The 24744-nt window shown below is 43.8% G+C and overlaps 1 protein-coding gene across 3 annotated transcripts in view; it reads left to right on the plus strand.

Annotated features, from left to right (window-relative positions):
* raf1a (Raf-1 proto-oncogene, serine/threonine kinase a) overlaps positions 1-24744 on the plus strand; it is a 32528-nt gene that overhangs the window by 1397 nt on the left and 6387 nt on the right. Inside the window, exons 2-16 of one of the 3 annotated variants that reach the window (XM_079850261.1) lie at positions 3697-3888; positions 4616-4728; positions 6643-6745; positions 6827-6984; positions 7281-7367; positions 8178-8280; positions 8480-8533; positions 12554-12578; positions 12685-12794; positions 13809-13926; positions 13999-14083; positions 22282-22458; positions 22557-22603; positions 23813-23931; positions 24034-24165. In XM_079850261.1, the coding sequence (XP_079706387.1) occupies positions 3721-3888; positions 4616-4728; positions 6643-6745; positions 6827-6984; positions 7281-7367; positions 8178-8280; positions 8480-8533; positions 12554-12578; positions 12685-12794; positions 13809-13926; positions 13999-14083; positions 22282-22458; positions 22557-22603; positions 23813-23931; positions 24034-24165 (1599 nt within the window). In that variant the 5' untranslated portion in view covers positions 3697-3720. Of the gene's footprint in view, positions 1-3696; positions 3889-4615; positions 4729-6642; positions 6746-6826; positions 6985-7280; positions 7368-8177; positions 8281-8479; positions 8538-12553; positions 12579-12666; positions 12795-13808; positions 13927-13998; positions 14084-22281; positions 22459-22556; positions 22604-23812; positions 23932-24033; positions 24166-24744 lie in introns of all 3 variants that reach the window. The other 2 variants (XM_079850262.1, XM_079850263.1) reach the window with 2 other exon arrangements.

Genomic DNA, 24744 nt, shown 5'->3' on the forward strand with positions numbered 1-24744 from the left:
TAATTGCACAGCTTAACCATCATAGAGTGAAAGTTTATCATTTGCATATGTTTTTAAATCCTGTCAGTTCAACAGGGCGCATATAAGAACAAGCAGAGAGAGAGAGAGAGAGAGAGAGAGAGCGAGAGAGAGAGAGAGAGAGAGAGAGAGAGAGAGAGCGAGCGAGCGAGAGAGCGAGAGAGCACCGGCCGCGCGCGCGCTCACCTTCACCGTCTTCAAACAACAGCGCTGTCTGCGCATATCAATCATAATCAATTGACACGATGGTGTCGAACAACAACAAAAAAAACTATCCAGTGATGAAATGTTTACTGTTGACAAATCTTGTGCGATATCCTAAACTGCCGAGATAATTACACAACGCGTGCCGTAGCGTAGATACACGTCCGATTCGCGAAAATGATTCCTTTGAACCGATTCAATTTAATGAACGGTTTAAACAACTGACCTGTCCAACACTGAACTCACGAGACGTCTGAATTGATGTATAAACAAATCTGTAACACTTTATACAATAATGCAATAATGCAATAAACACACAATAATGTTCTATTTATTAAACTATTTAACTACATTAGTTTACATTTACTATTAGTAAACTGCAAACATTGTTAATTTCAACATTTAGGCTATAGCCTACATTACTGAAATCAAAAGTTGTACAGATTTGTTAACATAGGCCTAGTTAATGCACTGTGAAGTAACATTACCAAACAATTAACAGTTGTATTTTTATAAACTAAGATAAACAAAGATTAATAAATACAGTAACAGAAGTATTGCTCATGGTAAGTTTATGTTAGTTATTAGATAGCCTACATTAACTAATGTTAACAATTCAAACCATATCCTAAAGTTACAAACAAATAATTTACTCTAATTTAAATGATACTCTGATGTTTAAATCATTTAAAATGAGAATGTAGGTGTGCTTACCCCATTTTTGTTTGTTAGAAAAAATTAGAATAGATTTTATATCGCAATATATATCGCAGAAAAATAAAATATCGCAATGTCATTTTTTCCCAATATCGTGCAGCCCTACTTCACGCCATGACTACTGTCATTTGGAAGATTTGAAACCCGTGACCAGTGATGGGAATAACTGCGTTATAAATAACGACGTTACTGTTTTCAGTAACGAGTAATGTAATTTATTACTCTTCCCATCTTAATAACGCTGTTACCGTTACTGCCAAAAAATGCGGCGCGTTACTATAATTGAAGCTGTTTTTTTTTTTTATCAGACCAGCTAGATCTCTGACGCCGGCTTCACACTGCACGCGTTTGGTCTGTTTATGGTCCCGGAGGCAAACATCGACTCTGCTCCTGCTGTATGCTCTAATGCTCTAAGTGTGAATGCTGTAATCTGTTAGCATGGGCGCCGGAATAAATCCGCTCTGCTAACGCGTGCAGTGTGAAACCGGCCTGAGCCGAGAGGAAAACACTTTTTTTTACTGTTCTTCCTTGGTATACCTCATACTGTTACACTGTTCTACTTTTTCGAGGAAGAAAATACTTGAAGTACAGTATATATCTACCAATTGTCAGAAGTTTTTTTTTTTTTTAGTTTTATTTGCACTACAAAGAGTTTATATTTGTTATTTCTTTTTGGTATAGCCTAGTGCTTAACAAGCATAATTTAATTGTGCCCAGTTGTGGCCCGTTGAGGGGCAATAAATATCAAAAGTTCCACATCATATTGTGTTATGTGTATCGACCCACTATATAAACATAATATCTACATGGCATTGCATTTGATTGGAGGCTAGTCTCACTTTGTCCCACAGCAACATTAATATAGTTTAGATTTGTGTACATTGTTTCTGTTAATAATGTGTTGAATTAAGTGTCCATTTCATTATGATTCATCATAAATAATTGAACATGTATTATAAGTTCTGTTAAAGAGGGGTGGAGGTGGGGTCACATTTGAGCATTTACAACACAATGGTTACTTTCTGAAGTAACTAGTTACTTTTATAATTTGTAACTGAGTAACTAATTTAGTTACTTTTTGGAAGAAGTAACTAGTAACTGTAACTAATTACTTTTTAAAAGTAACCTGCCCAACACTGCCCGTGACATTACACTCGGAGCTGTTCATGACGCGCATTTATGCGTTTCTGTGTCAACACTATCAATGCCGAAATGAGTCTGCAGCAGTCATGTGATCAACAGTTCAGTCATGTGATCATGTGTGTGTGTGTGTGTGTTTTGGAGACGCTCTGAAGGGAGGGTGGGATCTCATGCTTTCAAAGCTTAGCTCGCTACTGCTAGCCTCTCCGAAAATTGCCTACCCTACCTTTAAACTGGGATTAAAATGTTTTTGTTTTTTTACTGGGTGATCAGCCCCGCCACTAACAAACAAATTAATAAATATTGTTTTCATTGTTTTTGACCATGTAACCATGTATTCTGACAAACAGTTTTGTAAAAAACAAAATTAGATACCACTGAAATTTCACAATTGTCGCTACTAACTTAACTAATATAGAAATAACTCAACCAGAGATCCCCGGCTAAATATTCTGATTTTGACCATTATTTTTTTCTGGTGAAAGAAATGCATAAATGAAGAAGAAAGCCAAAATATTAAATGTCATGGATGTACATTTTCTGAGTAATCCACTATTTTCTATAGGCAAATTAAAATGACTATTTTCACCTGAGATTTGGAGCCAAATTACAGGAGGGTAAAATTACTTTTAAAAGACGGCAGCATCATTATTTTTTTATTTTTACACAGATTGGTGTATTAGTAAAATCTGCTTACTTCTTTGTTGCATTAACAGTGACCGGTCAGAAATGGGTAAAAGCACTTCCTGTGTTTGCATGCTTGTAACTCAAGAAATATTAAAGATTTCTAAATATCCTTTTAGATTCTGGTTCTTATCAAACGTTTCTTTTGGGATCTTCATTTTAAAGGCTCCAAACGGTACAAAGCCAGAGATATGGAGATCCGAATGGAACACATTTTCAATGGTCAAAAACCAAATGTGCGTCACTTTGCGTACAGTTAATATTTAGTCTTTTAAAGAGGAATATCTGAACAACAAATAATGTTGAAACTAGAAATGTCTCTCTTTTTTTTCTATCAATTCAATTGCATAGAATATTTCTGAGTGCAATAAAAAAAAGTTTGCGTGCCTGTAACTCTAAAAGCATTTAAGATTTCTTAATATTCTTCTAGTCTAATTCTAATAAACTTTTCCTTTGAAATCTTTATATTCAAGGTCCTTATATGGTCCAATCACATAGAAATTGGGATCCCAATGCGACTCATGTTCATGTTCAAATTTTTGAATTTTACCCATTTTCAATGGCAATGAAACAGTAATGAAATTATATTGTGCTCTAAACTTATTTTTTCCCTCTAACTCAATCACAGGTGACAGAAATTGTACAATTTACTAGCCATTAACTGCTAATTAAAGACATTTTTTAGTCGCCTAGCATGAAATTTGCTCGCATTGCCTTAACCATACTTAACCCAGCAAGTTGACCTCTGCTATTATTCATGGCCCAGTTCTTTAAAGCTGCCTAATGAACTGAAAGTGAAAGATTTCTTGTTTTTCTTTTTCTATCTTGTGTGATTATAGCAGTGTTTTGCACACAGTTTGGATCTGCCATCAGAGTTCAGTGATAGTGATAGTGTATTGGTGTTTGTTAGCTGACGCTGTGCTGTTTCCCCAGACGTCAGTGTGAGAGGGCATCGTAATGGAGCAGCTTCAGGGAGCGTGGAGAAGCGTCACCAACGGTCTGGGAACCAAGGAGTGTGTGTTTGACAGCTCCTGTGTGATGCAGTCTCCTCAGCGCCAGTCCTCAGACGAGCCCAGAACCAGCCGGACCATCCGGGTCTTCCTGCCCAACCAGCAGAGGACAGTGGTGAGAGCCTCTCAGACCGCGCTCTCCAACAGCCTCTTCAGGGCTTGCTCGGTTGTTTGGTGGAAAAGAGACCATACTCACCCCCTTCGTTCTGCTTTTGAATTGCTCCCATCTGGGCATAGACTCAAAATTCCTTTGGCCAGAAGAAACGTGTATAAAAAATGGTTTATCCCAAAAGGCAGTGATTATCTTAAATCGTCCAGTTTTCTAAAGGGATACAATAGAATGGCTGGCATTATAGCGCGTGTGTGTTTTTTGGAATGATGGGAACAGTGTTTAATTGTATAATTTAGTTAACTCTGTGTGTGTGGTGTTAATGTGTGATGTGTTTTTAAGCATTAATGTGAATGTTTCTATGTCACCAGTGTCAAAGACGAATTTCCGCTCTGTAACAAACAGAAACCGACAGTAAAGTTCAGCTCGACTCATAGAGCGGCGGGAGAGAGCATCTCAGTCAGTGCCGGTGCCGAACACTCAGTAGAGCAGATCACTGGCAGAAGAGTATGGTCTGAACTGTTGTGTGATTATTGATATCACAGTATTATAAGCAATAAAGCTGCGAGAAACAATTTCCTCAACAGTAATCTGCCTCAAAACTTAAAAATTACTGTTGCCATGAATTTTGAAGACTATTAAATCCAGTGGCCAGTTCCTCTTGTCTTCCATAGAATGTCAGTATGACTGGTCAGAGGGCTGTGTGTGCTCATGGCGGGTGGTGTGTGTGCAGGTGTGTGTGCGCGCCGGCGTGACGCTGCACAGCTGCCTGATCAAGGCGCTGAAGGTTCGAGGGCTCCAGCCGGAGTGCTGCGCTGTCTTCAGTCTCCACCCCGGACACAGGAGGTCAGTTCCCCTCGGCTCCAGCCATGCGAACCTTGATGCAAACCTTTTTTCTATATCTTACGATATTATTGATATTTATCACAACATTGATTTACCATTAATGGGGAAGGAAATGCTTTCCACATATTTGTTAGAGTGAATATAAACAGAGTAGGATTCTGTGTTTCATGATTTAATCATCCTATCCTCGCGTTCTGTAACAAATCCTTCCCTTGTGGGTCAAAATGACCCGAAGCCCTAAAATTATACTTCCAGAAAGCTTATTTTATTTCATTTTGATAATATTTTTTCTATTTTTTAGTGAAATTTTTTTGTGCTATTTTTTTTTTTATTTACCTTTAAATTACTAGATTTGATCAATAAATAATAAATAATTAGTAATTTAGTAATTTAAGCACATTCCTCACATTCTTTCAACATAAATCCAAAGTGACTCACAATTTCATGCATAAATCTTTTAATTCAGCTCAAAATATCTTACATTGGGTGTCTTTGCCGAACTCTTGTGGAAAAAATAGTATAACATGATATTTCAAGACTCTTGCCACTAGATGGCCTTATAGCTCTATAGAGCAAATGAGCTGTTCCACTGGGTCCTCATTTTTTGTTAAAGTTTTAGCATTTTCAGCTTGAATTTGAGCTTTTTGGGGTTTTTCTGTGTGTCCTGAAGCATTCCTCGCATCCCACTCATTCCTATGGGGTCAAATTGACCCGGGAGGGAAGGATTTGTTACTTTTTTAAATTTCAACCACAGAACTCCTCGAATCCATTAATTTTTTTGTGTGTATTCGTGGTTCAAGTGCGACAAAAGTCATGGGGTCTTGGACCCCTCCGATGAACTCTAAAAAATGTTTTTTTATATTTTTGGGTCAAAATGATCCGAGGGAAGGATAATACAAATGTATATAAACTTTAACAGTTTAATCAAGCTTTTAAAATGAAAATATAACAATTAATATACAACAAAACATTGCATTTTTATTTTTGTCAAGTAAGATGCTGCACAATAGAGCTGTCATCAAATATAGTGTGGTCAGTGTGAGGAGTCAATATGCCAAAGTGTGGCCAATTTCAGCCACAAAATCAGCTTGGCATCATGCCTACAGTTTCACTGATGTGCTATTCGAGAGCGGCGTGCTCTATTGGAAAGCTTTTGATAACCTTTTCCTGGCATGGTCTGAAGATGATCTGTGCAAATTTTGGTGTAAATCAGACCAACGGTCTAGGAGTTCGAAAAGTATGTTTTCAAAGAAAATCAAAATGGCGGACAGCAGATTCAAGCAAATATGGCATGATTGGTATCATTGCTCTCGGTATTACTCAAGGAATCTATCAAGATCAGTTTCATGGAAATTAGCATTATTAGCATTTTTTTTAAACGTATGAAATGACCAGAAGGTGGCGCTGTTCCGGAACTTTGAGTACCTTCAAGGCATAGTCCTGATGACACAGAGTTTCGCAGTGATGCGCTAAGGCTTTCGTAAAATAAAGCTTTTCACAGCTAAATACTGTGCTGTAGTTAGTGCTAATTTCACGTTTTGTTTAATTATAGCTCCACCGAGTGCCGCAATCCCACCACTTTTATATGTGTCCTCAGAGTGTGCTCATTCATGTGTGTCAAATATCTCATTTCAGCCAATATTGATCAAATCAGTCATTTTAGTGTTAAAATATTGGTGATCCGGATCTGCCTCAGATTTCCTGATCAGTGCGCCACAACTTCAAGCATGGTTTTTCATTGAATTTATTTTCATTTTCATTAAATAACACAACTATGTGTTATTTAAAGGTATTCATTCGGTGGGATATTGCTATAGGATCTGATGTTGAAAGTAAATTTCATTCCTAATGTGTCCACTTCACATTGGTATTGTCCCTCATAACTGGTTGACGTGTGTGTGTGTGTGTTTGCAGCAAGAAGTCTCGCATGGACTGGAGCACGGACTCGACCTCGCTCATCGGGGAGGAACTCCTAGTGGAGGTTTTAGACCATGTCCCCTTGACCACACACAACTTTGTGAGTGTTACACACGCCTGTTTGTGCACACCTGAAGAATTCTGTTCATAGTTCAAATTAAAAAGATGATTTCATTTTCAGGTTAGAAAAACATTTCTGAAATTGGCTTTCTGCGACATCTGCCAGAAGTTCCTGTTAAACGGCTTCCGGTGCCAGACGTGTGGCTACAAGTTCCACGAGCACTGCAGCACCAGAGTGCCCACCATGTGTGTGGACTGGACGAACATCAGACAGCTGCTGTGAGTCTTCATCCTCCTCCTCAACAATACCCATCAGCTGAGGGGCCACAGCCGATCTAACTGTTTACATACATAATATTCACATCAGTATTTGCAAAGAAAGATAATACTTAAAAGATAATAATGATTATTTGTTTCCGATATGAAAGCTTCAGTCCACATCCGTCTGTGTTTTACGTGAGGTAGTCTTACAGAACTCCCCCATTCAGTCCGAGTCATTTCTCAATTGTTTTCATGGTACATACGAGTCTAATGTTTTCACCATGAATGACGCTTGACTGCTCTGCGTTTGGCAGATTGTTCCCCACTCCGGGTGAAAGTGGGACTCCGTCTCTTCCCACGCTCACATCTCGGAGAATGAGGGAGTCCCTGACCCGAAACAGGTAATGCATCGTCTCAGATCACATGATGCAAAACCATTGTTTTCCTGTAAATGTACACACACCGCTCAGCGACTGCCCGGGGTTTGATGGCTTGAGGAAAGCCTAGGTTACATATAGTCAAGTCACCTTTATTTCTGTAATTACTTTATATAATACAGAATGATTCAAAGCAGCTTTACAGAGATAATAGTATCATCTACCGCAATAGTACACTGTTGTTATTCAGCTGAAGTCACTTCAGTGTTGATTCAGTTTGGTTCAATAACTGTGTAAAGTTCATCAGATATGTAAAGAGTTTAATTCGGCTGTACAGCAGCTCTGCAGAGACAGTGATGTCTTCATCCGCTCAGTTCAGGTCTTATAATAGTGTCAGTGCCGTCAGATCAACAATACTGTTGAATATTAGGTGTCCTCAGCTGAGCAAGAACACAAACTCCATCAGTGACAGATCAGAGAAAAACCCTTGGGAGAAGCCAATCGAGGGGCCAGTTCTTATATCTCATAAATAAAATAAAAGGGAAAATATACATGGATTAAAAAAGGGACCCAAGCAATATATGGTGGTCTCCTTTGGCTTTCAGCAAACAGCTGTGACACAGTGTGTTGTTGCTAAGGCCATCTAGTGGGATTTTGCTTTATGAAATTTGAGTAATAAATTGAAACGAATCGTGCTGTTTGTCTTCAGGTTCCCCCATCCCCTAGTTTCTGTGATGTTCTTGTTTCTCGATATCAGAGCCGTGTCCGTGTGTGTGCGCTAGTCTGGTGTTCCCTTAGCTCTGTGCTCAGACACTCAAACCCTCATGTGTTCAGTTACTCCAGCCCTTCAGCTCTGACCCCGAGACTGCGCTCCACCTCCACACCCAACGTCAACATGCTCAGCACAACCCTGCCCGTACACAGCAGCCAGATCCAGGTGACCACGCACCACACACACTCCTGTCTCTCTCTTCTCCACATCTCTTCAGCTCCACCTCCATCTGTGTGTGTGACAGCTGTCAAACTCTTAAGCTCCTATAAATATTGATTGGATTTGCTGTTCTCCTCTCTCTTTCACTCCACTGTTTCTCCCGTTTTCTCTTCACTGTCCTGTCGTTGTGCCGTGCTGTGAGTAGCTAGACTCGTCTCCGAGCCCCTGGTGCCAGCGGCAGTCTGGTCTGAAGAGAAGAGTAGGTATCGTTCTTCTGCCAGGCGTAAGGTAGTGCTTGACTGACAGAAGCTTCCTCACCCTGCCTGAGGTTAAGGCCGTTCTCCGTTCTCCTGGCTCGTGTGGAGCGTTTGTTGGCTCGTTTTCTCTCTCGGTTCGGTTCATTAAGACACATGAACACGCCGATCGCACTCGGATCCGCACAGAAGCAGTCGCTCCGAGATCGGCTGAACGAGGTGGTCTCGGCCCGACTGAACTCTGGGGCGGTTCGGTTGAGGTGAGAAACAGGGTTCGTACAAGGTGCTTAAAATGCTTGAATTTGACTTTCTGAAATGTAAGTCCTGGAAAATCCTTGAAAACAGACATATTTATAAAGAGGTACTTGAAAAACGCTTGAATTATTGAAAGACAATATACTGTAAAACTTAATAGCCCGGGCTTTTATTTTCCCAAATCGCCGAACTGCACCGGCTTGTATTTGAGACAGGCCTTTATATGAGACAGGCCTTTAATTTAGTGTTGAGATGTTGTTCATTAAGTGTAGGCCTAGAGATAACGATCTAAATAGCATAGGCTGATAGACGGAAAGCATGACAGTAGGAGGTTACCAAATCTGTGTTTGTGTTTAACAAATCAGTTAATGTCAGCATTAGCCTACTATATTTCCGTATGTCTAAAGGGGGTCGCACACCAGACGAGAAGCACAGCGCCACGTCTTTAAAATCCGAACACATTATTCTCTATGAGTGTACATTGTCTCAAATCATCGTTAATGTATATACTGACTTCACCCTGTGCTGCAAAATACATTCAGTTATCATCATCACCGCAATCCTCAACTACAAGTTGGCCAATTCCTCCTCCTCGTCGCTCTCCTCCACTTCTCCCTCTCCGGCCTCCGCTAACTCTGCCTCCGCTAACTCTGCCTCCGCTAACTCTGCCTCCGCTAACTCTGCCTCCGCTAACTCTGCCTCCGCTAACTCTGCCTGCCTTGCTTGTGCTAACAGCTCCGCCCAGATGCGCAGGGCTCTCTTGCGTGCGCAATCTGCTCCATAGAACCGGCTTAAACAGACGATCTGACGGGTTTTAGAAGATTAAATACAGCCCGGAACTAAAAAACAGACCAGGCCTCTATTTGAGACTGGCCTTTATTTATCCAAACCTGGAATTGCATTTTACAGTATCTGTACGAACCCTGTGAGAAAGCAATCTGACCTAACGGACCAACGAACTAATATCATAATTCATAACGGGAAATGTGTTATATAAAAAGCAGCAGTGTCTGATTCTGTGATTCTGCACATTAGTGAACGCAGTTGAAAACCAAAGTGAGCCTCTTCATCTAACTAAGTGGTAATGATGGCTACATTCGTATAAGTGTATCTTGACAGCTACAGATAAAGCCACAATAAGCTTGCGGAGCAAACTCGTCAATCCATCTTGATGGATGAAGCAGAGGAAACTCTGACCAATAAGAGGACAGCTTAACTCACATGTGACCTGAAATAAACACATGTTGGTATGCTATGAAATAGCAGAATCCAGACCGCATCTACACCGCATCCAGACCGCATCCAGACCAAATCTACACCGCATCCAGACCGCATCTACACCGCATTTACACCGCATCTAGACCGCATCTACACCGCATCCAGACCGCATCTACACCGCATCTAGACCGCATCTACACCGCATCTAGACCGCATCTACACCGCATCTACACCGCATCTACACCGCATCTAGACCGCATCTACACCGCATCTACACCGCATCTACACCGCATCTACACCGCATCTACACCGCATCTAGACCCTACACCGCATTTACCCCGCATCTAGACCGCATCTAGACCGCATCTAGACCGCATCTACACCGCATCTAGACCGCATCTACACCGCATCTAGACCGCATCTAGACCGCATCTACACCGCATCTAGACCGCATCTACACCGCATCTAGACCGCATCTACACCGCATCTAGACCGCATCTACACTGCATCTACACCGCATCTACACCGCATCTAGACCGCATCTACACCGCATCTAGACCGCATCTACACCGCATCTAGACCGCATCTAGACCGCATCTAGACCGCATCTACACCGCATCTACACCGCATCTAGACCGCATCTACACCGCATCTAGACCGCATCCAGACTGCATCTAGTCCGCATCCAGACCAAATCTAGACCGCATGTAGACCGAATCTAGACCGCATCTAGACCGCATCCAGACCGCATCTAGACCGCATCCAGACATTCAGACCGCATCTACACCACATCTAGACCGCATCCAGACCGCATCCAGACCAGACCGCATCCAGACCACATCCAGACTGAATCCAGACCGCATCCAGACCGCATCTAGATCGCATCCAGACCGCATCCAGACCGCATCTAGACCGAATCTACACCGCATCTAGACCGCATCTACACCGCATCTACACCGCATCTAGACCGCATCCAGACCGCATCTACACCGCATCTACACCGCATCTAGACCGCATCTAGACCGCATCTACACCGCATCTAGACCGCATCCAGACCGCATCTAGACCGAATCTACACCGCATCTAGACCGCATCTACACCGCATCTACACCGCATCTAGACCGCATCCAGACCGCATCTACACCGCATCTAGACCGCATCTACACCGCATCTAGACCGCATCCAGACCGCATCTAGACCGAATCTACACCGCATCTAGACCGCATCTACACCGCATCTACATCGCATCCAGACCGCATCCAGACCGCATCTACACCGCATCTACACCGCATCTAGACCGCATCTACACCGCATCTAGACCGCATCTACACCGCATCTACACCGCATCTAGACCGCATCTAGACCGCATCTAGATCGCATCTACACCGCATCTAGACCGCATCTACACCGCATCTACACCGCATCTAGACCGCATCTACACCGCATCTACACCGCATCTAGTCCGCATCCAGACCAAATCTAGACCGCATGTAGACCGAATCTAGACCGCATCTAGACCGCATCCAGACCGCATCTAGACCGCATCCAGACCGCATCTACACCACATCTAGACCGCATCCAGACCGCATCCAAACCAGACCGCATCCAGACCACATCCAGACTGAATCCAGACCGCATCTAGATCGCATCCAGACCGCATCCAGACCGCATCTAGACCGAATCCAGACCGAAACTAGACCGAATCCAGACCGCATCTAAACCGAATCTAGACCGCATCCAGACCGAATCTAGACCTAATCCAGACCGCATCTAGACAGCATCTGCTGTGAGTGAGCTGGGTCAGTCTATGAGCACCACAGCTGGTCACTCTGATGGACTGTTCACCATGATTGACTCAACCTTGGGCATATAGTGTTTTGAGGGGGGTTGATCTATCCTTTTAAGTCTGGAAATAGTCTAGCTGTGGAGACTGGTATTGTTGTAACATTATGCTTTAATATCTGTAAATTACAAAGATTGCATTTATTTCTAAAGCCGCAAACAGGTTTAAATATTAAGAATATGAAACACTATTGCTTTGGAAGTATTTTGTGTGCTCTTTGTGGGTCCCGTAGACACAAATGGGTAAAGTAGTGTTGCGTCCCTGCACATCTGCTCAGCTCAGCTATAACATTTCTAATTTATTAACATTTATGTGAAAGTTCTACACAGTTTATCAAATTAAACAAGAGAATCTGCGCTCCAATTAATTTACGTTACTACAAATTGTAAAGCAGCTGTGATAAACAGTGGGCAAGTCTTAGCAAGCTCTGAAACGTTCTTGTTTTGCTTCTGTTCTGTGCATTGAAATATGACTTTCATATAGTTGGTTGTAAAAAAGCAACTCTAAAGGCCATTAAGGAGGGAGTTATAGGATCGTGAGAGAGTGAATGATCAGGCTAGTTGTGTGTGGTGCACATCATAACATTAGCAGCGCTACAGGAAAGTGTGTAAACTGCTCAAGCAACACGCTTCTTTCTTGCAGTGTGAATAGACTGAACAGTTGTGTGTTATTTCTTGATATTTTGTTCTTCTGTGTGCGTTTCTTCTAGGATGCCATGCGTGTTCACGGCTCAGGTGAGAATGAAACACTGATGTGAATCCAGTGAGAAGTGTGTTTGCGGTGGTTTAGTCATGGCATGAGTGTAGGGGTGATGTTCATCAGTCTCCCGTGTCTCCTCAGCTGGCGGCTCTCCGGCTCAGAGCCCCACGGCCCGGACCCAGCCCCCCGTCCCCACCGCCGCCCCGAGAGAGCGCACACCGGCCCTCGGCCCGCAGGAGAAGCTCTCCATCGTAAGCTCTGCTGAATTATTTAATGAAGCCTTCCTGTGTCGAGCTGCAGTCTTCAAGGCAGAGAAACATTGTAGTTTATATACACTTCAGTGCACAGTCCTTAGAAGTGTTTCGACCTAAACCATGGCATGCAGATGTGAGCAGTTATAGGAGCCCGGCCGGACTCTGCAGTTTCACAAGCACATTCTGATACTTCATTATCGTAGTGAGAAATGGTATTATACCTGGTATTAAGATGTATTTGCAGTGGTCCGATCACAAGTGATCAGTAGGGGTGTAACGAAACCCTCATATCACGATACTGAACTCACGATACAATATTATTAAAAGACATATGATAAAAGATTAACCTAAAATGAACTGTTGATTAAAATGCTAAATTTGGTTTTACATTGTGTGTGTAAATGAATAGGCTCGGATTTAGTGCTGAAACCCAAAGCACAGGACAATAGAGACGCCAGAATAACAATATTCATGATTCTGAAGATGAAAATACTGAATTATTGTAGAGGAATATGCTTGATCTCTGTCACTGACTAGATATATTTAAAATAACGTAGGACACTTTTTTACTGCTAACATCAGACATCTGGCTTTATCAGGACCCACAGATATTCCCCCAGTGCATTATTATACATTATAGTCAACATTATATACAGTAGTTTAGTGTAGTAGGGAAAACTCTCTCAGTTACTGTCTTCTCCTGTGACTCCTCCTCCTGCAATCCAAGCACATGAGACTCACATCTGCTACTGTCACTGAACTGACTCATTTTGTATTGCATTTTAACACATTTAAAATACTATAATGATGTATACTGTACAATTTTACATTATGATTTTAAATTTTCATTACAGTAATTATAATTTAGTTTAGTAATTAGTAATTATAGTTGTTGTTAAAGGAATATCACAATGCCAAAAAATCTTAATGGTCTTAAAAAGGTTTCTTGGGGTCAAATATGACTGTTTTAGTGCACTTTCTTAAGTGCTAACATCAGGTATTGTTTTGCAGCGGCCGCGGGATAAAAGAGACTCCAGCTATTACTGGGAGATTGAAGCGACTGAGGTGATGCTGCTGAGCCGGATCGGGTCGGGCTCCTTCGGGACCGTATACAAAGGGAAATGGCACGGTAAGCATCGGTTTGACCTCGCCAGCTTCAGTCTCTAATGACCCGGTTAACTCGCGCTGTAACTCGCTGTAGGAGACGTGGCTGTGAAGGTATTAAAGGTCACCAACCCGACCCCGGAGCAGTTTCAGGCCTTCCGCAACGAGGTGGCGGTTCTCAGGTGAGATGCTAACGTTGATAACTGAGTTTATGAGGGGTGGTGTTTCAGAGCAGTGTGTCGATGGCTTTGTTGACTGGCATATGACAGTAACTGTTTAGCTAGAGATGAATATTCTGTCCCCATGTACTCATTTAATGGTTAATGATAGTTCTGTTTACTGAACTTATTGCCATTACAATATAACTTACTGTAACATTTAACACCACTAGTCTTGATTGCAAACACACAGGAGAGCAATTGCTTGGAAAATTGTTTACAAAATTGGGTTGATTTTCTCCATAATAGTTTGGAGCATGTTGAAAATGATCAGCGACCCTCATAACTCTTGTATTATATAATGTGAAGCTGTTTTTTCATTGTTGCCAGACTCATCATTATAAATAATCATGTTAAATTGTTTTGGGTGAGTGTATTGCAATGCTGATAAAATATTCATGCTTTAGTTATACTCCATCTACCCTTGTAAAACTAATCTCGATGAATAGGGCTATTGTGCTAATAAAAAAAACACTTGAAAACACAGTCCATTTGTTAGGACAACTACTGATTTCTGCATTTCTAAGAATGAATACCTAAGTTGTTAATAGTTAAAAATATGATTTTACAAACCATCTCATTATTATACAGTAACTGTAATTGTAAGTGAATGTAATTTAAAGCCCATTTTTAAAAAAAAAACACATTCGAAAAGACTTTTAGTTCATGTTAAAGGGATGGTTCAGAGTAAAATCAACCTAGGGTCCTTTGCACCATGACCTCGAGCCAAACGCCCCCCCAGAAGCCTTTTTTCCCTTGGTTGAACATTATTAAAGTTAGAGCTTATTTAGAGATATCAGCTGGATGGTTTAGTGCAGCCGCTAATGGATCCTATGATGTATCTGGTAAATTACCCCACTAATAATGCCCAGAATGGCACCAAACTTCTACAGTAGTACAAATAGGTTCTGTACTCATAAAACGAGGCATTGGAAAGTTTGTAAGTACATCAGGAGTTTATTGAAATAACACTTGCCTGACGGCTCATGCTACCGCTAACCCGGACGTCGACGTCACTTCAGTGATTTGGGAAAAGCACGTAAAAGTCCTGGCAGAAAGCGATCATAAGGATGTAGTGTACATAAGGATAAAGTTTCACACTGAAAAATGCAATCAGACCAAAAAAAAGTCTAAAAAGTAAAAAAACAATTGGCACCAGCTGAGTTTAATCAATGAGGGGGAATACAAATTAAAAACAAATTACTAAACAAAACAAAATTAGCAAAAAAGTAGATTCTATTTTTTAAAACACTGCACAGTTTTCACCTTTCTTCACATGCACAAGTAAAGTTAAAGATTCACGTTTGATAGACTTTTTGGTCTGATTGTATTTTTTCAGTGTGTGGGCAACTTCAGCTAGGCTACTTGTTGATATAACTTCTTTTGTTCTACGCACCCGAGAACTGATTGTATGAGCTCAAAAAAGAAGAGCCAATCAGTTCTCGGGTGCGTAGAACAAAAGAAGTTCTGAATTGCACTGAATGGAGTAATATTTGAGAGCAGTGAAGTGCACGTTTACAAAGCACATACAATAATTATAAACTGCGTTACAATCATGAGTTAATAGATTTTGCAATGTCCGTATAACTAAATGTTTGTGTCCATAACCGGTGGCTGGTGTTTTCTGCACCTTTACGTTAGCGGTCTCCCGTTAACTCATTTATTATTTTATTTGAGGTTGTGGATGATTATCCTGACAAAACTCTTTTGTACACAAAGTTCCTCTGAAAAATAAGAGAGATTTTTTTCCTTTTATTCAAAATGTAGAATTATTGTTTTGTTTAGAAGATTAAGTTACTATTAATCTGGAATGAGCTGGAACGCCGTTGCGGAGACTCTATATTTGTTACAGTGAAATCAGAATGTACACAAACGTGTCCCTGCTCTTGATATACAATCACTGATGAACATCTTCAATGAGAAGGGCGGATTAGAACCTCTGACACGCGTAAAGAAAGCTTTACTAACCGACCATAAGGGCTCACAAAAAGTTCAAGTGGATTTATGTATTTATTCAGTGACTTGAAGAGTCTCGGGACTAACAATTTATTGTATTATTGTAGATTTTATTTTTAAGGATGAAACTATCACTTTAAACATGACTTCTATGTCAATAAATTAATCTCAATGTACTATTGAAATTGAACATTATTGTACATATCGTTAGCCTCATAGCATAATTGCCTAAGTCATTTTTTAATTAATTATTTCTTAGGCAATTATGCTATGAGGCTAACGATATATGATATAGCATTGTATTAGCAACCCCCCCCCCCCCACACACACACACACTCACACTCCTCTCCTCTCCCACACACTTTTTTCAAGTTACGCCACTGCTATAGGTACAGGTATTGGCTCTGATGAACACCCCTAGCCTAGACTAACATTTTTTTCAGGCAACCCTTAGTTGCCCTTTCTACTGCCAGCAGCCGTCGCAGCTTTGGTGGTGTCTCTCCTGACAAGGCAATGTACGGTGTCACAGTGTGCAATGTGTTCGCACTGATTCTCTACTAAAAATAGGCATACAATTCTGTCGCCTACATTACTCATACAACACAATCTGTCAGTTACTTGCTGCCACCAGTAGATCCCTCCATTTCACAGTTCCTGCACATTCACATTCCTCGGTGGGCCATGTTACCCGCTCTCGGTGGGCCGTGTTACCCGCTCTCTGTGGGCCATGTTACCCGCTCTCTGTGGGTCGTGTTACCCGCTCTCGGTGGGCCGTGTTACCCGCTCTCTGTGGGCCGTGTTACCCGCTCTCGGTGGGCCGTGTTACCCGCTCTCTGTGGGTCATGTTACCCGCTCTCTGTGGGCCATGTTACCCGCTCTCTGTGGGTCATGTTACCCGCTCTCGGTGGGTCATGTTACCCGCTCTCTGTGGGCCATGTTACCCGCTCTCGGTGGGCCATGTTACCAGCTCTCTGTGGGTCATGTTACCCGCTCTCTGTGGGCCATGTTACCAGCTCTCTGTGGGTCATGTTACCCGCTCTCGGTGGGCCATGTTACCCGCTCTCGGTGGGCCATGTTACCCGCTCTCGGTGGGCCATGTTACCCGCTCTCGGTGGGCCATGTTACCCGCTCTCTGTGGGTCATGTTACCCGCTCTCTGTGGGCCATGTTACCCGCTCTCTGTGGGTCATGTTACCCGCTCTCGGTGGGCCATGTTACCCGCTCTCGGTGGGCCGTGTTTCCCGCTCTCTGTGGGTCGTGTTACCCGCTCTCTGTGGGCCATGTTACCAGCTCTCTGTGGGTCATGTTACCCGCTCTCGGTGGGCCATGTTACCCGCTCTCGGTGGGCCGTGTTTCCCGCTCTCGGTGGGCCATGTTACCCGCTCTCTGTGGGCCATGTTACCCGCTCTCGGTGGGCCGTGTTACCCGCTCTCTGTGGGCCGTGTTACCCGCTCTCGGTGGGCCGTGTTACCCGCTCTCTGTGGGCCGTGTTACCCGCTCTCGGTGGGCCGTGTTACCCGCTCTCGGTGGGCCGTGTTACCCGCTCTCGGTGGGCCGTGTTACCCGCTCTCGGTGGGCCGTGTTACCCGCTCTCTGTGGGCCGTGTTACCCGCTCTCGGTGGGCCGTGTTACCCGCTCTCTGTGGGCCGTGTTACCCGCTCTCTGTGGGCCGTGTTACCCGCTCTCGGTGGGCCGTGTTACCCGCTCTCGGTGGGCCGTGTTACCCGCTCTCGGTGGGCCGTGTTACCCGCTCTCGGTGGGCCGTGTTACCCGCTCTCGGTGGGCCGTGTTACCCGCTCTCGGTGGGCCGTGTTACCCGCTCTCTGTGGGCCGTGTTACCCGCTCTCTGTGGGTCGTGTTACCCGCTCTCTGTGGGTCGTGTTACCCGCTCTCTGTGGGCCGTGTTACCCGCTCTCGGTGGGCCGTGTTACCCGCTCTCGGTGGGTCGTGTTACCCGCTCTCTGTGGGCCGTGTTACCCGCTCTCGGTGGGCCGTGTTACCCGCTCTCGGTGGGCCGTGTTACCCGCTCTCTGTGGGTCCTGTTACCCGCTCTCGGTGGGCCGTGTTACCCGCTCTCGGTGGGCCGTGTTACCCGCTCTCTGTGGGCCGTGTTACCCGCTCTCTGTGGGTCGTGTTACCCGCTCTCTGTGGCCCGTGTTACCCGCTCTCTGTGGGTCATGTTACCCGCTCTCTGTGGGCCATGTTACCCGCTCTCGGTGGGCCGTGTTACCCGCTCTCGGTGGGTCGTGTTACCCGCTCTCTGTGGGCCGTGTTACCCGCTCTCGGTGGGCCGTGTTACCCGCTCTCGGTGGGCCGTGTTACCCGCTCTCTGTGGGTCCTGTTACCCGCTCTCTGTGGGCCGTGTTACCCGCTCTCTGTGGGCCGTGTTACCCGCTCTCTGTGGGCCGTGTTACCCGCTCTCTGTGGGCCGTGTTACCCGCTCTCGGTGGGTCGTGTTACCCGCTCTCTGTGGGCCGTGTTACCCGCTCTCGGTGGGCCGTGTTACCCGCTCTCTGTGGGTGGTGTTACCCGCTCTCTGTGGGCCGTGTTACCCGCTCTCGGTGGGCCGTGTTACCCGCTCTCTGTGGGCCGTGTTACCCGCTCTCGGTGGGTCGTGTTACCCGCTCTCTGTGGGCCGTGTTACCCGCTCTCTGTGGGTCGTGTTACCCGCTCTCTGTGGGCCGTGTTACCCGCTCTCTGTGGGCCGTGTTACCCGCTCTCGGTGGGTCGTGTTACCCGCTCTCTGTGGGTCGTGTTACCCGCTCTCGGTGGGCCGTGTTACCCGCTCTCTGTGGGTCGTGTTACCCGCTCTCGGTGGGCCGTGTTACCCGCTCTCTGTGGGTCGTGTTACCCGCTCTCTGTGGGCCGTGTTACCCGCTCTCTGTGGGCCGTGTTACCCGCTCTCTGTGGGCCGTGTTACCCGCTCTCGGTGGGTCGTGTTACCCGCTCTCTGTGGGCCGTGTTACCCGCTCTCGGTGGGCCGTGTTACCCGCTCTCTGTGGGTCGTGTTACCCGCTCTCGGTGGGCCGTGTTACCCGCTCTCTGTGGGTCGTGTTACCCGCTCTCTGTGGGCCGTGTTACCCGCTCTCGGTGGGCCGTGTTACCCGCTCTCTGTGGGTCCTGTTACCCGCTCTCGGTGGGCCGTGTTACCCGCTCTCTGTGGGCCGTGTTACCCGCTCTCTGTGGGTCGTGTTACCCGCTCTCTGTGGGCCGTGTTACCCGCTCTCGGTGGGTCGTGTTACCCGCTCTCTGTGGGCCGTGTTACCCGCTCTCGGTGGGTCGTGTTACCCGCTCTCTGTGGGCCGTGTTACCCGCTCTCGGTGGGCCGTGTTACCCGCTCTCGGTGGGCCGTGTTACCCGCTCTCTGTGGGCCGTGTTACCCGCTCTCTGTGGGCCGTGTTACCCGCTCTCTGTGGGTCGTGTTACCCGCTCTCTGTGGGCCGTGTTACCCGCTCTCGGTGGGCCGTGTTACCCGCTCTCGGTGGGCCGTGTTACCCGCTCTCGGTGGGCCGTGTTACCCGCTCTCGGTGGGCCGTGTTACCCGCTCTCGGTGGGCCGTGTTATCCGCTCTCTGTGGGTCGTGTTACCCGCTCTCTGTGGGCCGTGTTACCCGCTCTCGGTGGGCCGTGTTACCCGCTCTCGGTGGGCCGTGTTACCTGCTCTCTGTGGGCCGTGTTACCCGCTCTCGGTGGGCCGTGTTACCCGCTCTCGTGGGCCATGTTACTTGGCCATAGTACTTTGTAAAAGAAACAAAAACCCTACACACTCAAAATCTTGGGCCCAGACAGCCAAAACAGTGAAGTTTTTTTCTTTACCAAAAATTTACCCCAAAATTTTTTTCTCGCAACTGAATACGAATATAAAAAGGTTAGATTAGATGTTTTAACTAGCTATTTTTTTTAAATGTATTTATTTTACATTTAGACACCTTTGTTATTGGCACATAGAAGGCCTTGGGAATGAGAAAACATACTGGGGGTTCAGGAAAAAGTATGGACCATTTTTATATTTTGTTTAAAGCAATAAACTACTAAAAACAAACAATGTACGTAATCTAATAATTAAAACTCTCATCATGAGGACAAAACTAATTTAACTAGTAATTTAAAAGTTTTCCCTTGCCATCTCTAAATAATTTTCCAAATTCTAGAATTGTTTATTATGAAATGCTCTTTATATGCTAATGTATGAAAGAAACGTCTAAAGACGCCACACTTTAACTTGGTTTAGTTGGTTAGTTAAACGGTCAGAGTCATCTGTATGACAAATAAAAATAATTGTATTAGCTGCATTCTCATTTCCTGCTGTGCTTTTGTGAAAGTCTATTTTGCTGCTCACCGTGTTTCTGCTACTGTTCTTATAAAAATAAGCGTATCGTTGCAGCTCTTAATACATCGCTTTACGTTTTTAGCGAAGGAAAGAGAGGAGCAACGCACACGGAGCGGAAAGGGCTTGAATGAAGCACTTCTGGCTCTAGATAAAAATATTATAGATAGCTCTGAAAGATCACTACCATAAACATAAACAACACAAGTGCTTGTGGTGTGAACCGCTCTGTTGTAGAATCTGTAGAAACGGTAAAATGGTGCAATTATGTCCTGTTGTCCGGATCCAGACCGCGATCCGTCCTTTGAATAACATTGGTATATGTCATCCAGTGGTGTTAACATTGTCTCTGGTGGTCAGTAGGAATTCACAGGAATCACAGTTACATGCTTAACTGGCGTTTTCAAGTCAAGTCATCTTCATTTATATAGCGCTTTTAACAATGTAGATTGTTTCAAAGCAGCTTTACAGAGATAAACGTATAATTTAAGGTAACAGAGATTGTTTTGGCTTTATAGCGGTTCTTTAATATAGTTATTTTCCAGCTAAAGTTAGTTTTGATTGATTCGCTTCCGTCGCAACGATCAATTGTTATTAAATTAGGGCCGCCAAGAAGACACCATTCTCTCTACACAGACTTTAAACGCGAACCTGTGAGAAAGAAACGCTGATGGCGTTCACATGAGCACTAAGAATTGGTTCTATAGTTATGTGCATTTGAATATATGTACGCAGGTTTGTTATTCCCTACAAACCAAGCCTAAACAAAGTACTGGTGTTTCCTTATAGTTTTGATTCAGAATTTTATTTTATTTTATCAATTCGGGGAAGATACGCAAATTGAGTTTTCCCGACAACGCTTTATCTGTAGAGTGGTAGAGGGATCCTCCATAGGGAGAGACTAGTTGGCACTTCAGCACTGCGTTGTCATCGGGTCCAGGCGAAGGTCCTTCATCAGATCTGGATACGGCCTGGATCCGGCAGGCTGCGGGAAAACCTCGGGATAAACAAAGACACTAAAATTAGCGTAGATGCCATTCTTCTCATGATGTAACAAGTACATCAGGATTTATGGGAAGTGTTCCCGGTTCCAGCTGACCTAATCTATGCAGCCTAATATTGAATTATAGAAGTCTATAATGTATTATGTGAATGCTAGGTCAAAGAGATGTGTCTTTAATCTGGCTTTGAACTGACAGAGTGTGTCTGCTTCCCGGACAATGGTAGGAAGGCTGTTCCAAAGTTTTGGTGCTAAATAGGAGAAGGATCTACCGCCAGCAGTCGATTTTGATATTCTAGGTATTAGTAACTGGCCGGAATTTTGAGATCGCAATAGACGTGAAGGACTATAATGCGTTAAGAGCTCGCTCAAGTACTGCGGAGCTAAACCATTTAGTGCTTTGTAAGTCATCAGCAATATTTTAAAATTGATGCGATGTTTAATAGGGAGCCAGTGCAGTTTTGACAGAACTGGGCAGTTCTGTCAAAAAAGTTTCACATCACAATGGGCAGTTAATAAATGATCAGGCACTACAAGAGAATGATGGTTATGGAATTTATTGTTTGAATTTAACAAATTTGAAAGCTGAGACTTTATTTTGTACCAAAGTAACCTGCTCTTGTCTGTCGACATGTTGTCAGTGTCCTCTTTGCTCAGTGATGTATTTTTCACTTCAAGAGAACATTGGCTAACATTACGTTATTGTCCAAACATTACGTTCTACATGGAGAAACCCCACTGGGGAAAACCTGCGAAGGCCACACAAGTACATGATTTAAGCATTTGGTCTCACTGCTCGCCACTACTGCAGTGCATGAGCAGCACTTTTGCGTTTGATGCATCTGAATTGTTGTGTCCCGTTGTCTTTTTTCTACCAACAGGAAAACCAGACATGTCAACATCCTACTGTTCATGGGCTACATGACGAAAGACAATCTTGCGATTGTAACGCAGTGGTGTGAAGGCAGCAGTCTCTATAAACACCTCCATGTGCAAGAGACCAACTTCCAGATGTTCCAGCTGATAGATATCGCCAGACAGACTGCTCAGGGCATGGAGTGAGTTTCACACCCTGGGATTGAGGGATTCCTCGAGTGTGTAGAACTTCATTGTGAATGTCTCAACAATTATTTATGATGTTTGCTCTCTCTCACAGCTATCTACACGCAAAAAACATCATCCACCGTGACATGAAATCAAACAGTATCCTTTTCATGCGACATATCATTTCCTCTCCACTTTTTAGGCCTAAAGGCAGATGTGATGGTCTTAGCTGTACAGCCTTTAGTCTCTGTCCGCACATATTGCACAAAAAAACTGGTAAACGCTTTCCAAAATCACAAGCTCTGATTGGCTGGCTTTACACATTTTTGGCTTGTAGTGCCTATAAAGGTCCAGCTGCAATGTTAGCATCTGAAATGAACTTTTTCACACAACAGCCACTTTTGACTACTAAATGTTTTACTGACTAACTTCTACTAGCCAAAACAAAAATATCAGAATAAACCTGATTATCATTCATTGCTAACATTTTTATATATCTAGGTATATTATGCAATTGGATTGTGAAAACTGTAGTAGTGACATGAATGCTGCCTGTTACCCGCTATGGTTGATTTTCACTCGCACTTAACTCGTGGTCGGATGTTCATTTTAAACCCTTACATTTATATCGTACACTATGTAAGTTTTGGTCCTCTGGCAGTGAAAAAACGAAATACTTTTAATAGGCGTACCATAGTGAATCAGGGTAAGACAAAAACACGTTTTAGAGAAAGGATTGATGATGCATTTACTCATTATTTAAATTGTGTTCATTTTGAACAGAAAACTATTTGCATATGCATTATTAGACAGGCGAATTAATAAATATCAAATTGTTTTTTGATGTTTTTTATGCCACTTACTTGGTTACAAATAAGCTTCAGTCATGCATTTCTAATAGTTTGATCTTTTACGAAGGGTTTTTCTCATCCAGGGGCTCATCTTACCCTCACAGCAGTATTGCTGATGGACAGACATGCATTCTCAAGAGCACACCTGATTTATATAGTTATATTAAAGGGTGTGTAGAGGAAATCGTGACATCATGCAGTAATTCCAGTGAGCATAAATGCGTGTAATGGCAAAATCTGTTCCTAAATGACACAGCAAGGTCCATATATACAAGACTTACTCAGATGAGCATCACTGACCTCCAGAAAGCCCTGACCTGAACCTGTACTTTTCTTCAGCTTTATATCTGAAGGGCATAAAGGGAAAATAGATGAATAAATGTGTCTTTCTGCATGAAGAAGCATGGCTACTCTTTCCTCCCTGTCAGAGCGAGCTCGCCTGTACGAGCAGCGGAGAGGACTAGCCTGTATGCAGATTGCCAGTAGATGCTAGACTCTGACTTTAACTCGAGCACAGACATCTTCTTGCACGAAGGGCTGGCAGTGAAGATTGGGGATTTCGGCCTGGCCACGGTGAAGGCCAGGTGGACTGGTTCTCAACAGGTGGAACAACCTTCGGGATCCATTTTATGGATGGTCAGTGCTGTACTCAGATTCCCCGCTTCTGCTGGCTTTAATACATTTTGACAAGCATCTGTCGTTGACCCTTTACCCACATTTATGCTGTTTACCCGTCAGGCACCCGAGGTGATCCGAATGCAGGACAACAACCCTTACAGTTTCCAGTCGGATGTGTATTCTTATGGCATGGTGCTGTTTGAGTTAATGACTGGAGAGCTGCCCTACTCGCAGATAGCAAACCGAGATCAGGTAACACACGCTTGATCACGCTTGGCGTTTTTCTTGGCCAAGGCACATGGTTTACCCATTTTATTAATGTTGCATTATGTTTTTCAATAGTTCATTTGAAAGTGCAGTCATGAAAGAATGACTATATTACATTTATATGCAACAACACTTACAAGCCTTTCAGTAACCTATAACCATGAAGCTCTTGTGCAGCTAATGGTTTGCCCAGCATGACTGTGCATGCGTCTGTGAACATGCACACAGGCTCTCTCTCAGTCTGACCCCAGTTCAGCTCAGCCTCTGGGATAAAATTAGACATGTAAACTAATCAGGGCTCCAGAGACTGAAGAGCACGCACTGGGCTCACTCCCGAACCCCTGTCCTGTGTGCGTGTGTGTGTGTGTGTGTGTGTGTGTGTGTGTGTTTTCTTAACAGTTTAGCACAGTCCTTGTTCCCATTACAGTAATTAAAATAATACTTTTTCTTTTTAATCAGTAGAAATGTACACTGCCACGAGGTATACTTACCTGTACATGACCATTTTATGTATTAATAAATAATGTGTGTGTGCTTAATTGTCATAAAAATCATGTCAAAGTG

The sequence above is a fragment of the Squalius cephalus genome (genome assembly GCF_949319135.1).
Source record: "Squalius cephalus genome assembly, chromosome: 18".
Classification (NCBI taxonomy): domain Eukaryota; kingdom Metazoa; phylum Chordata; class Actinopteri; order Cypriniformes; family Leuciscidae; genus Squalius; species Squalius cephalus.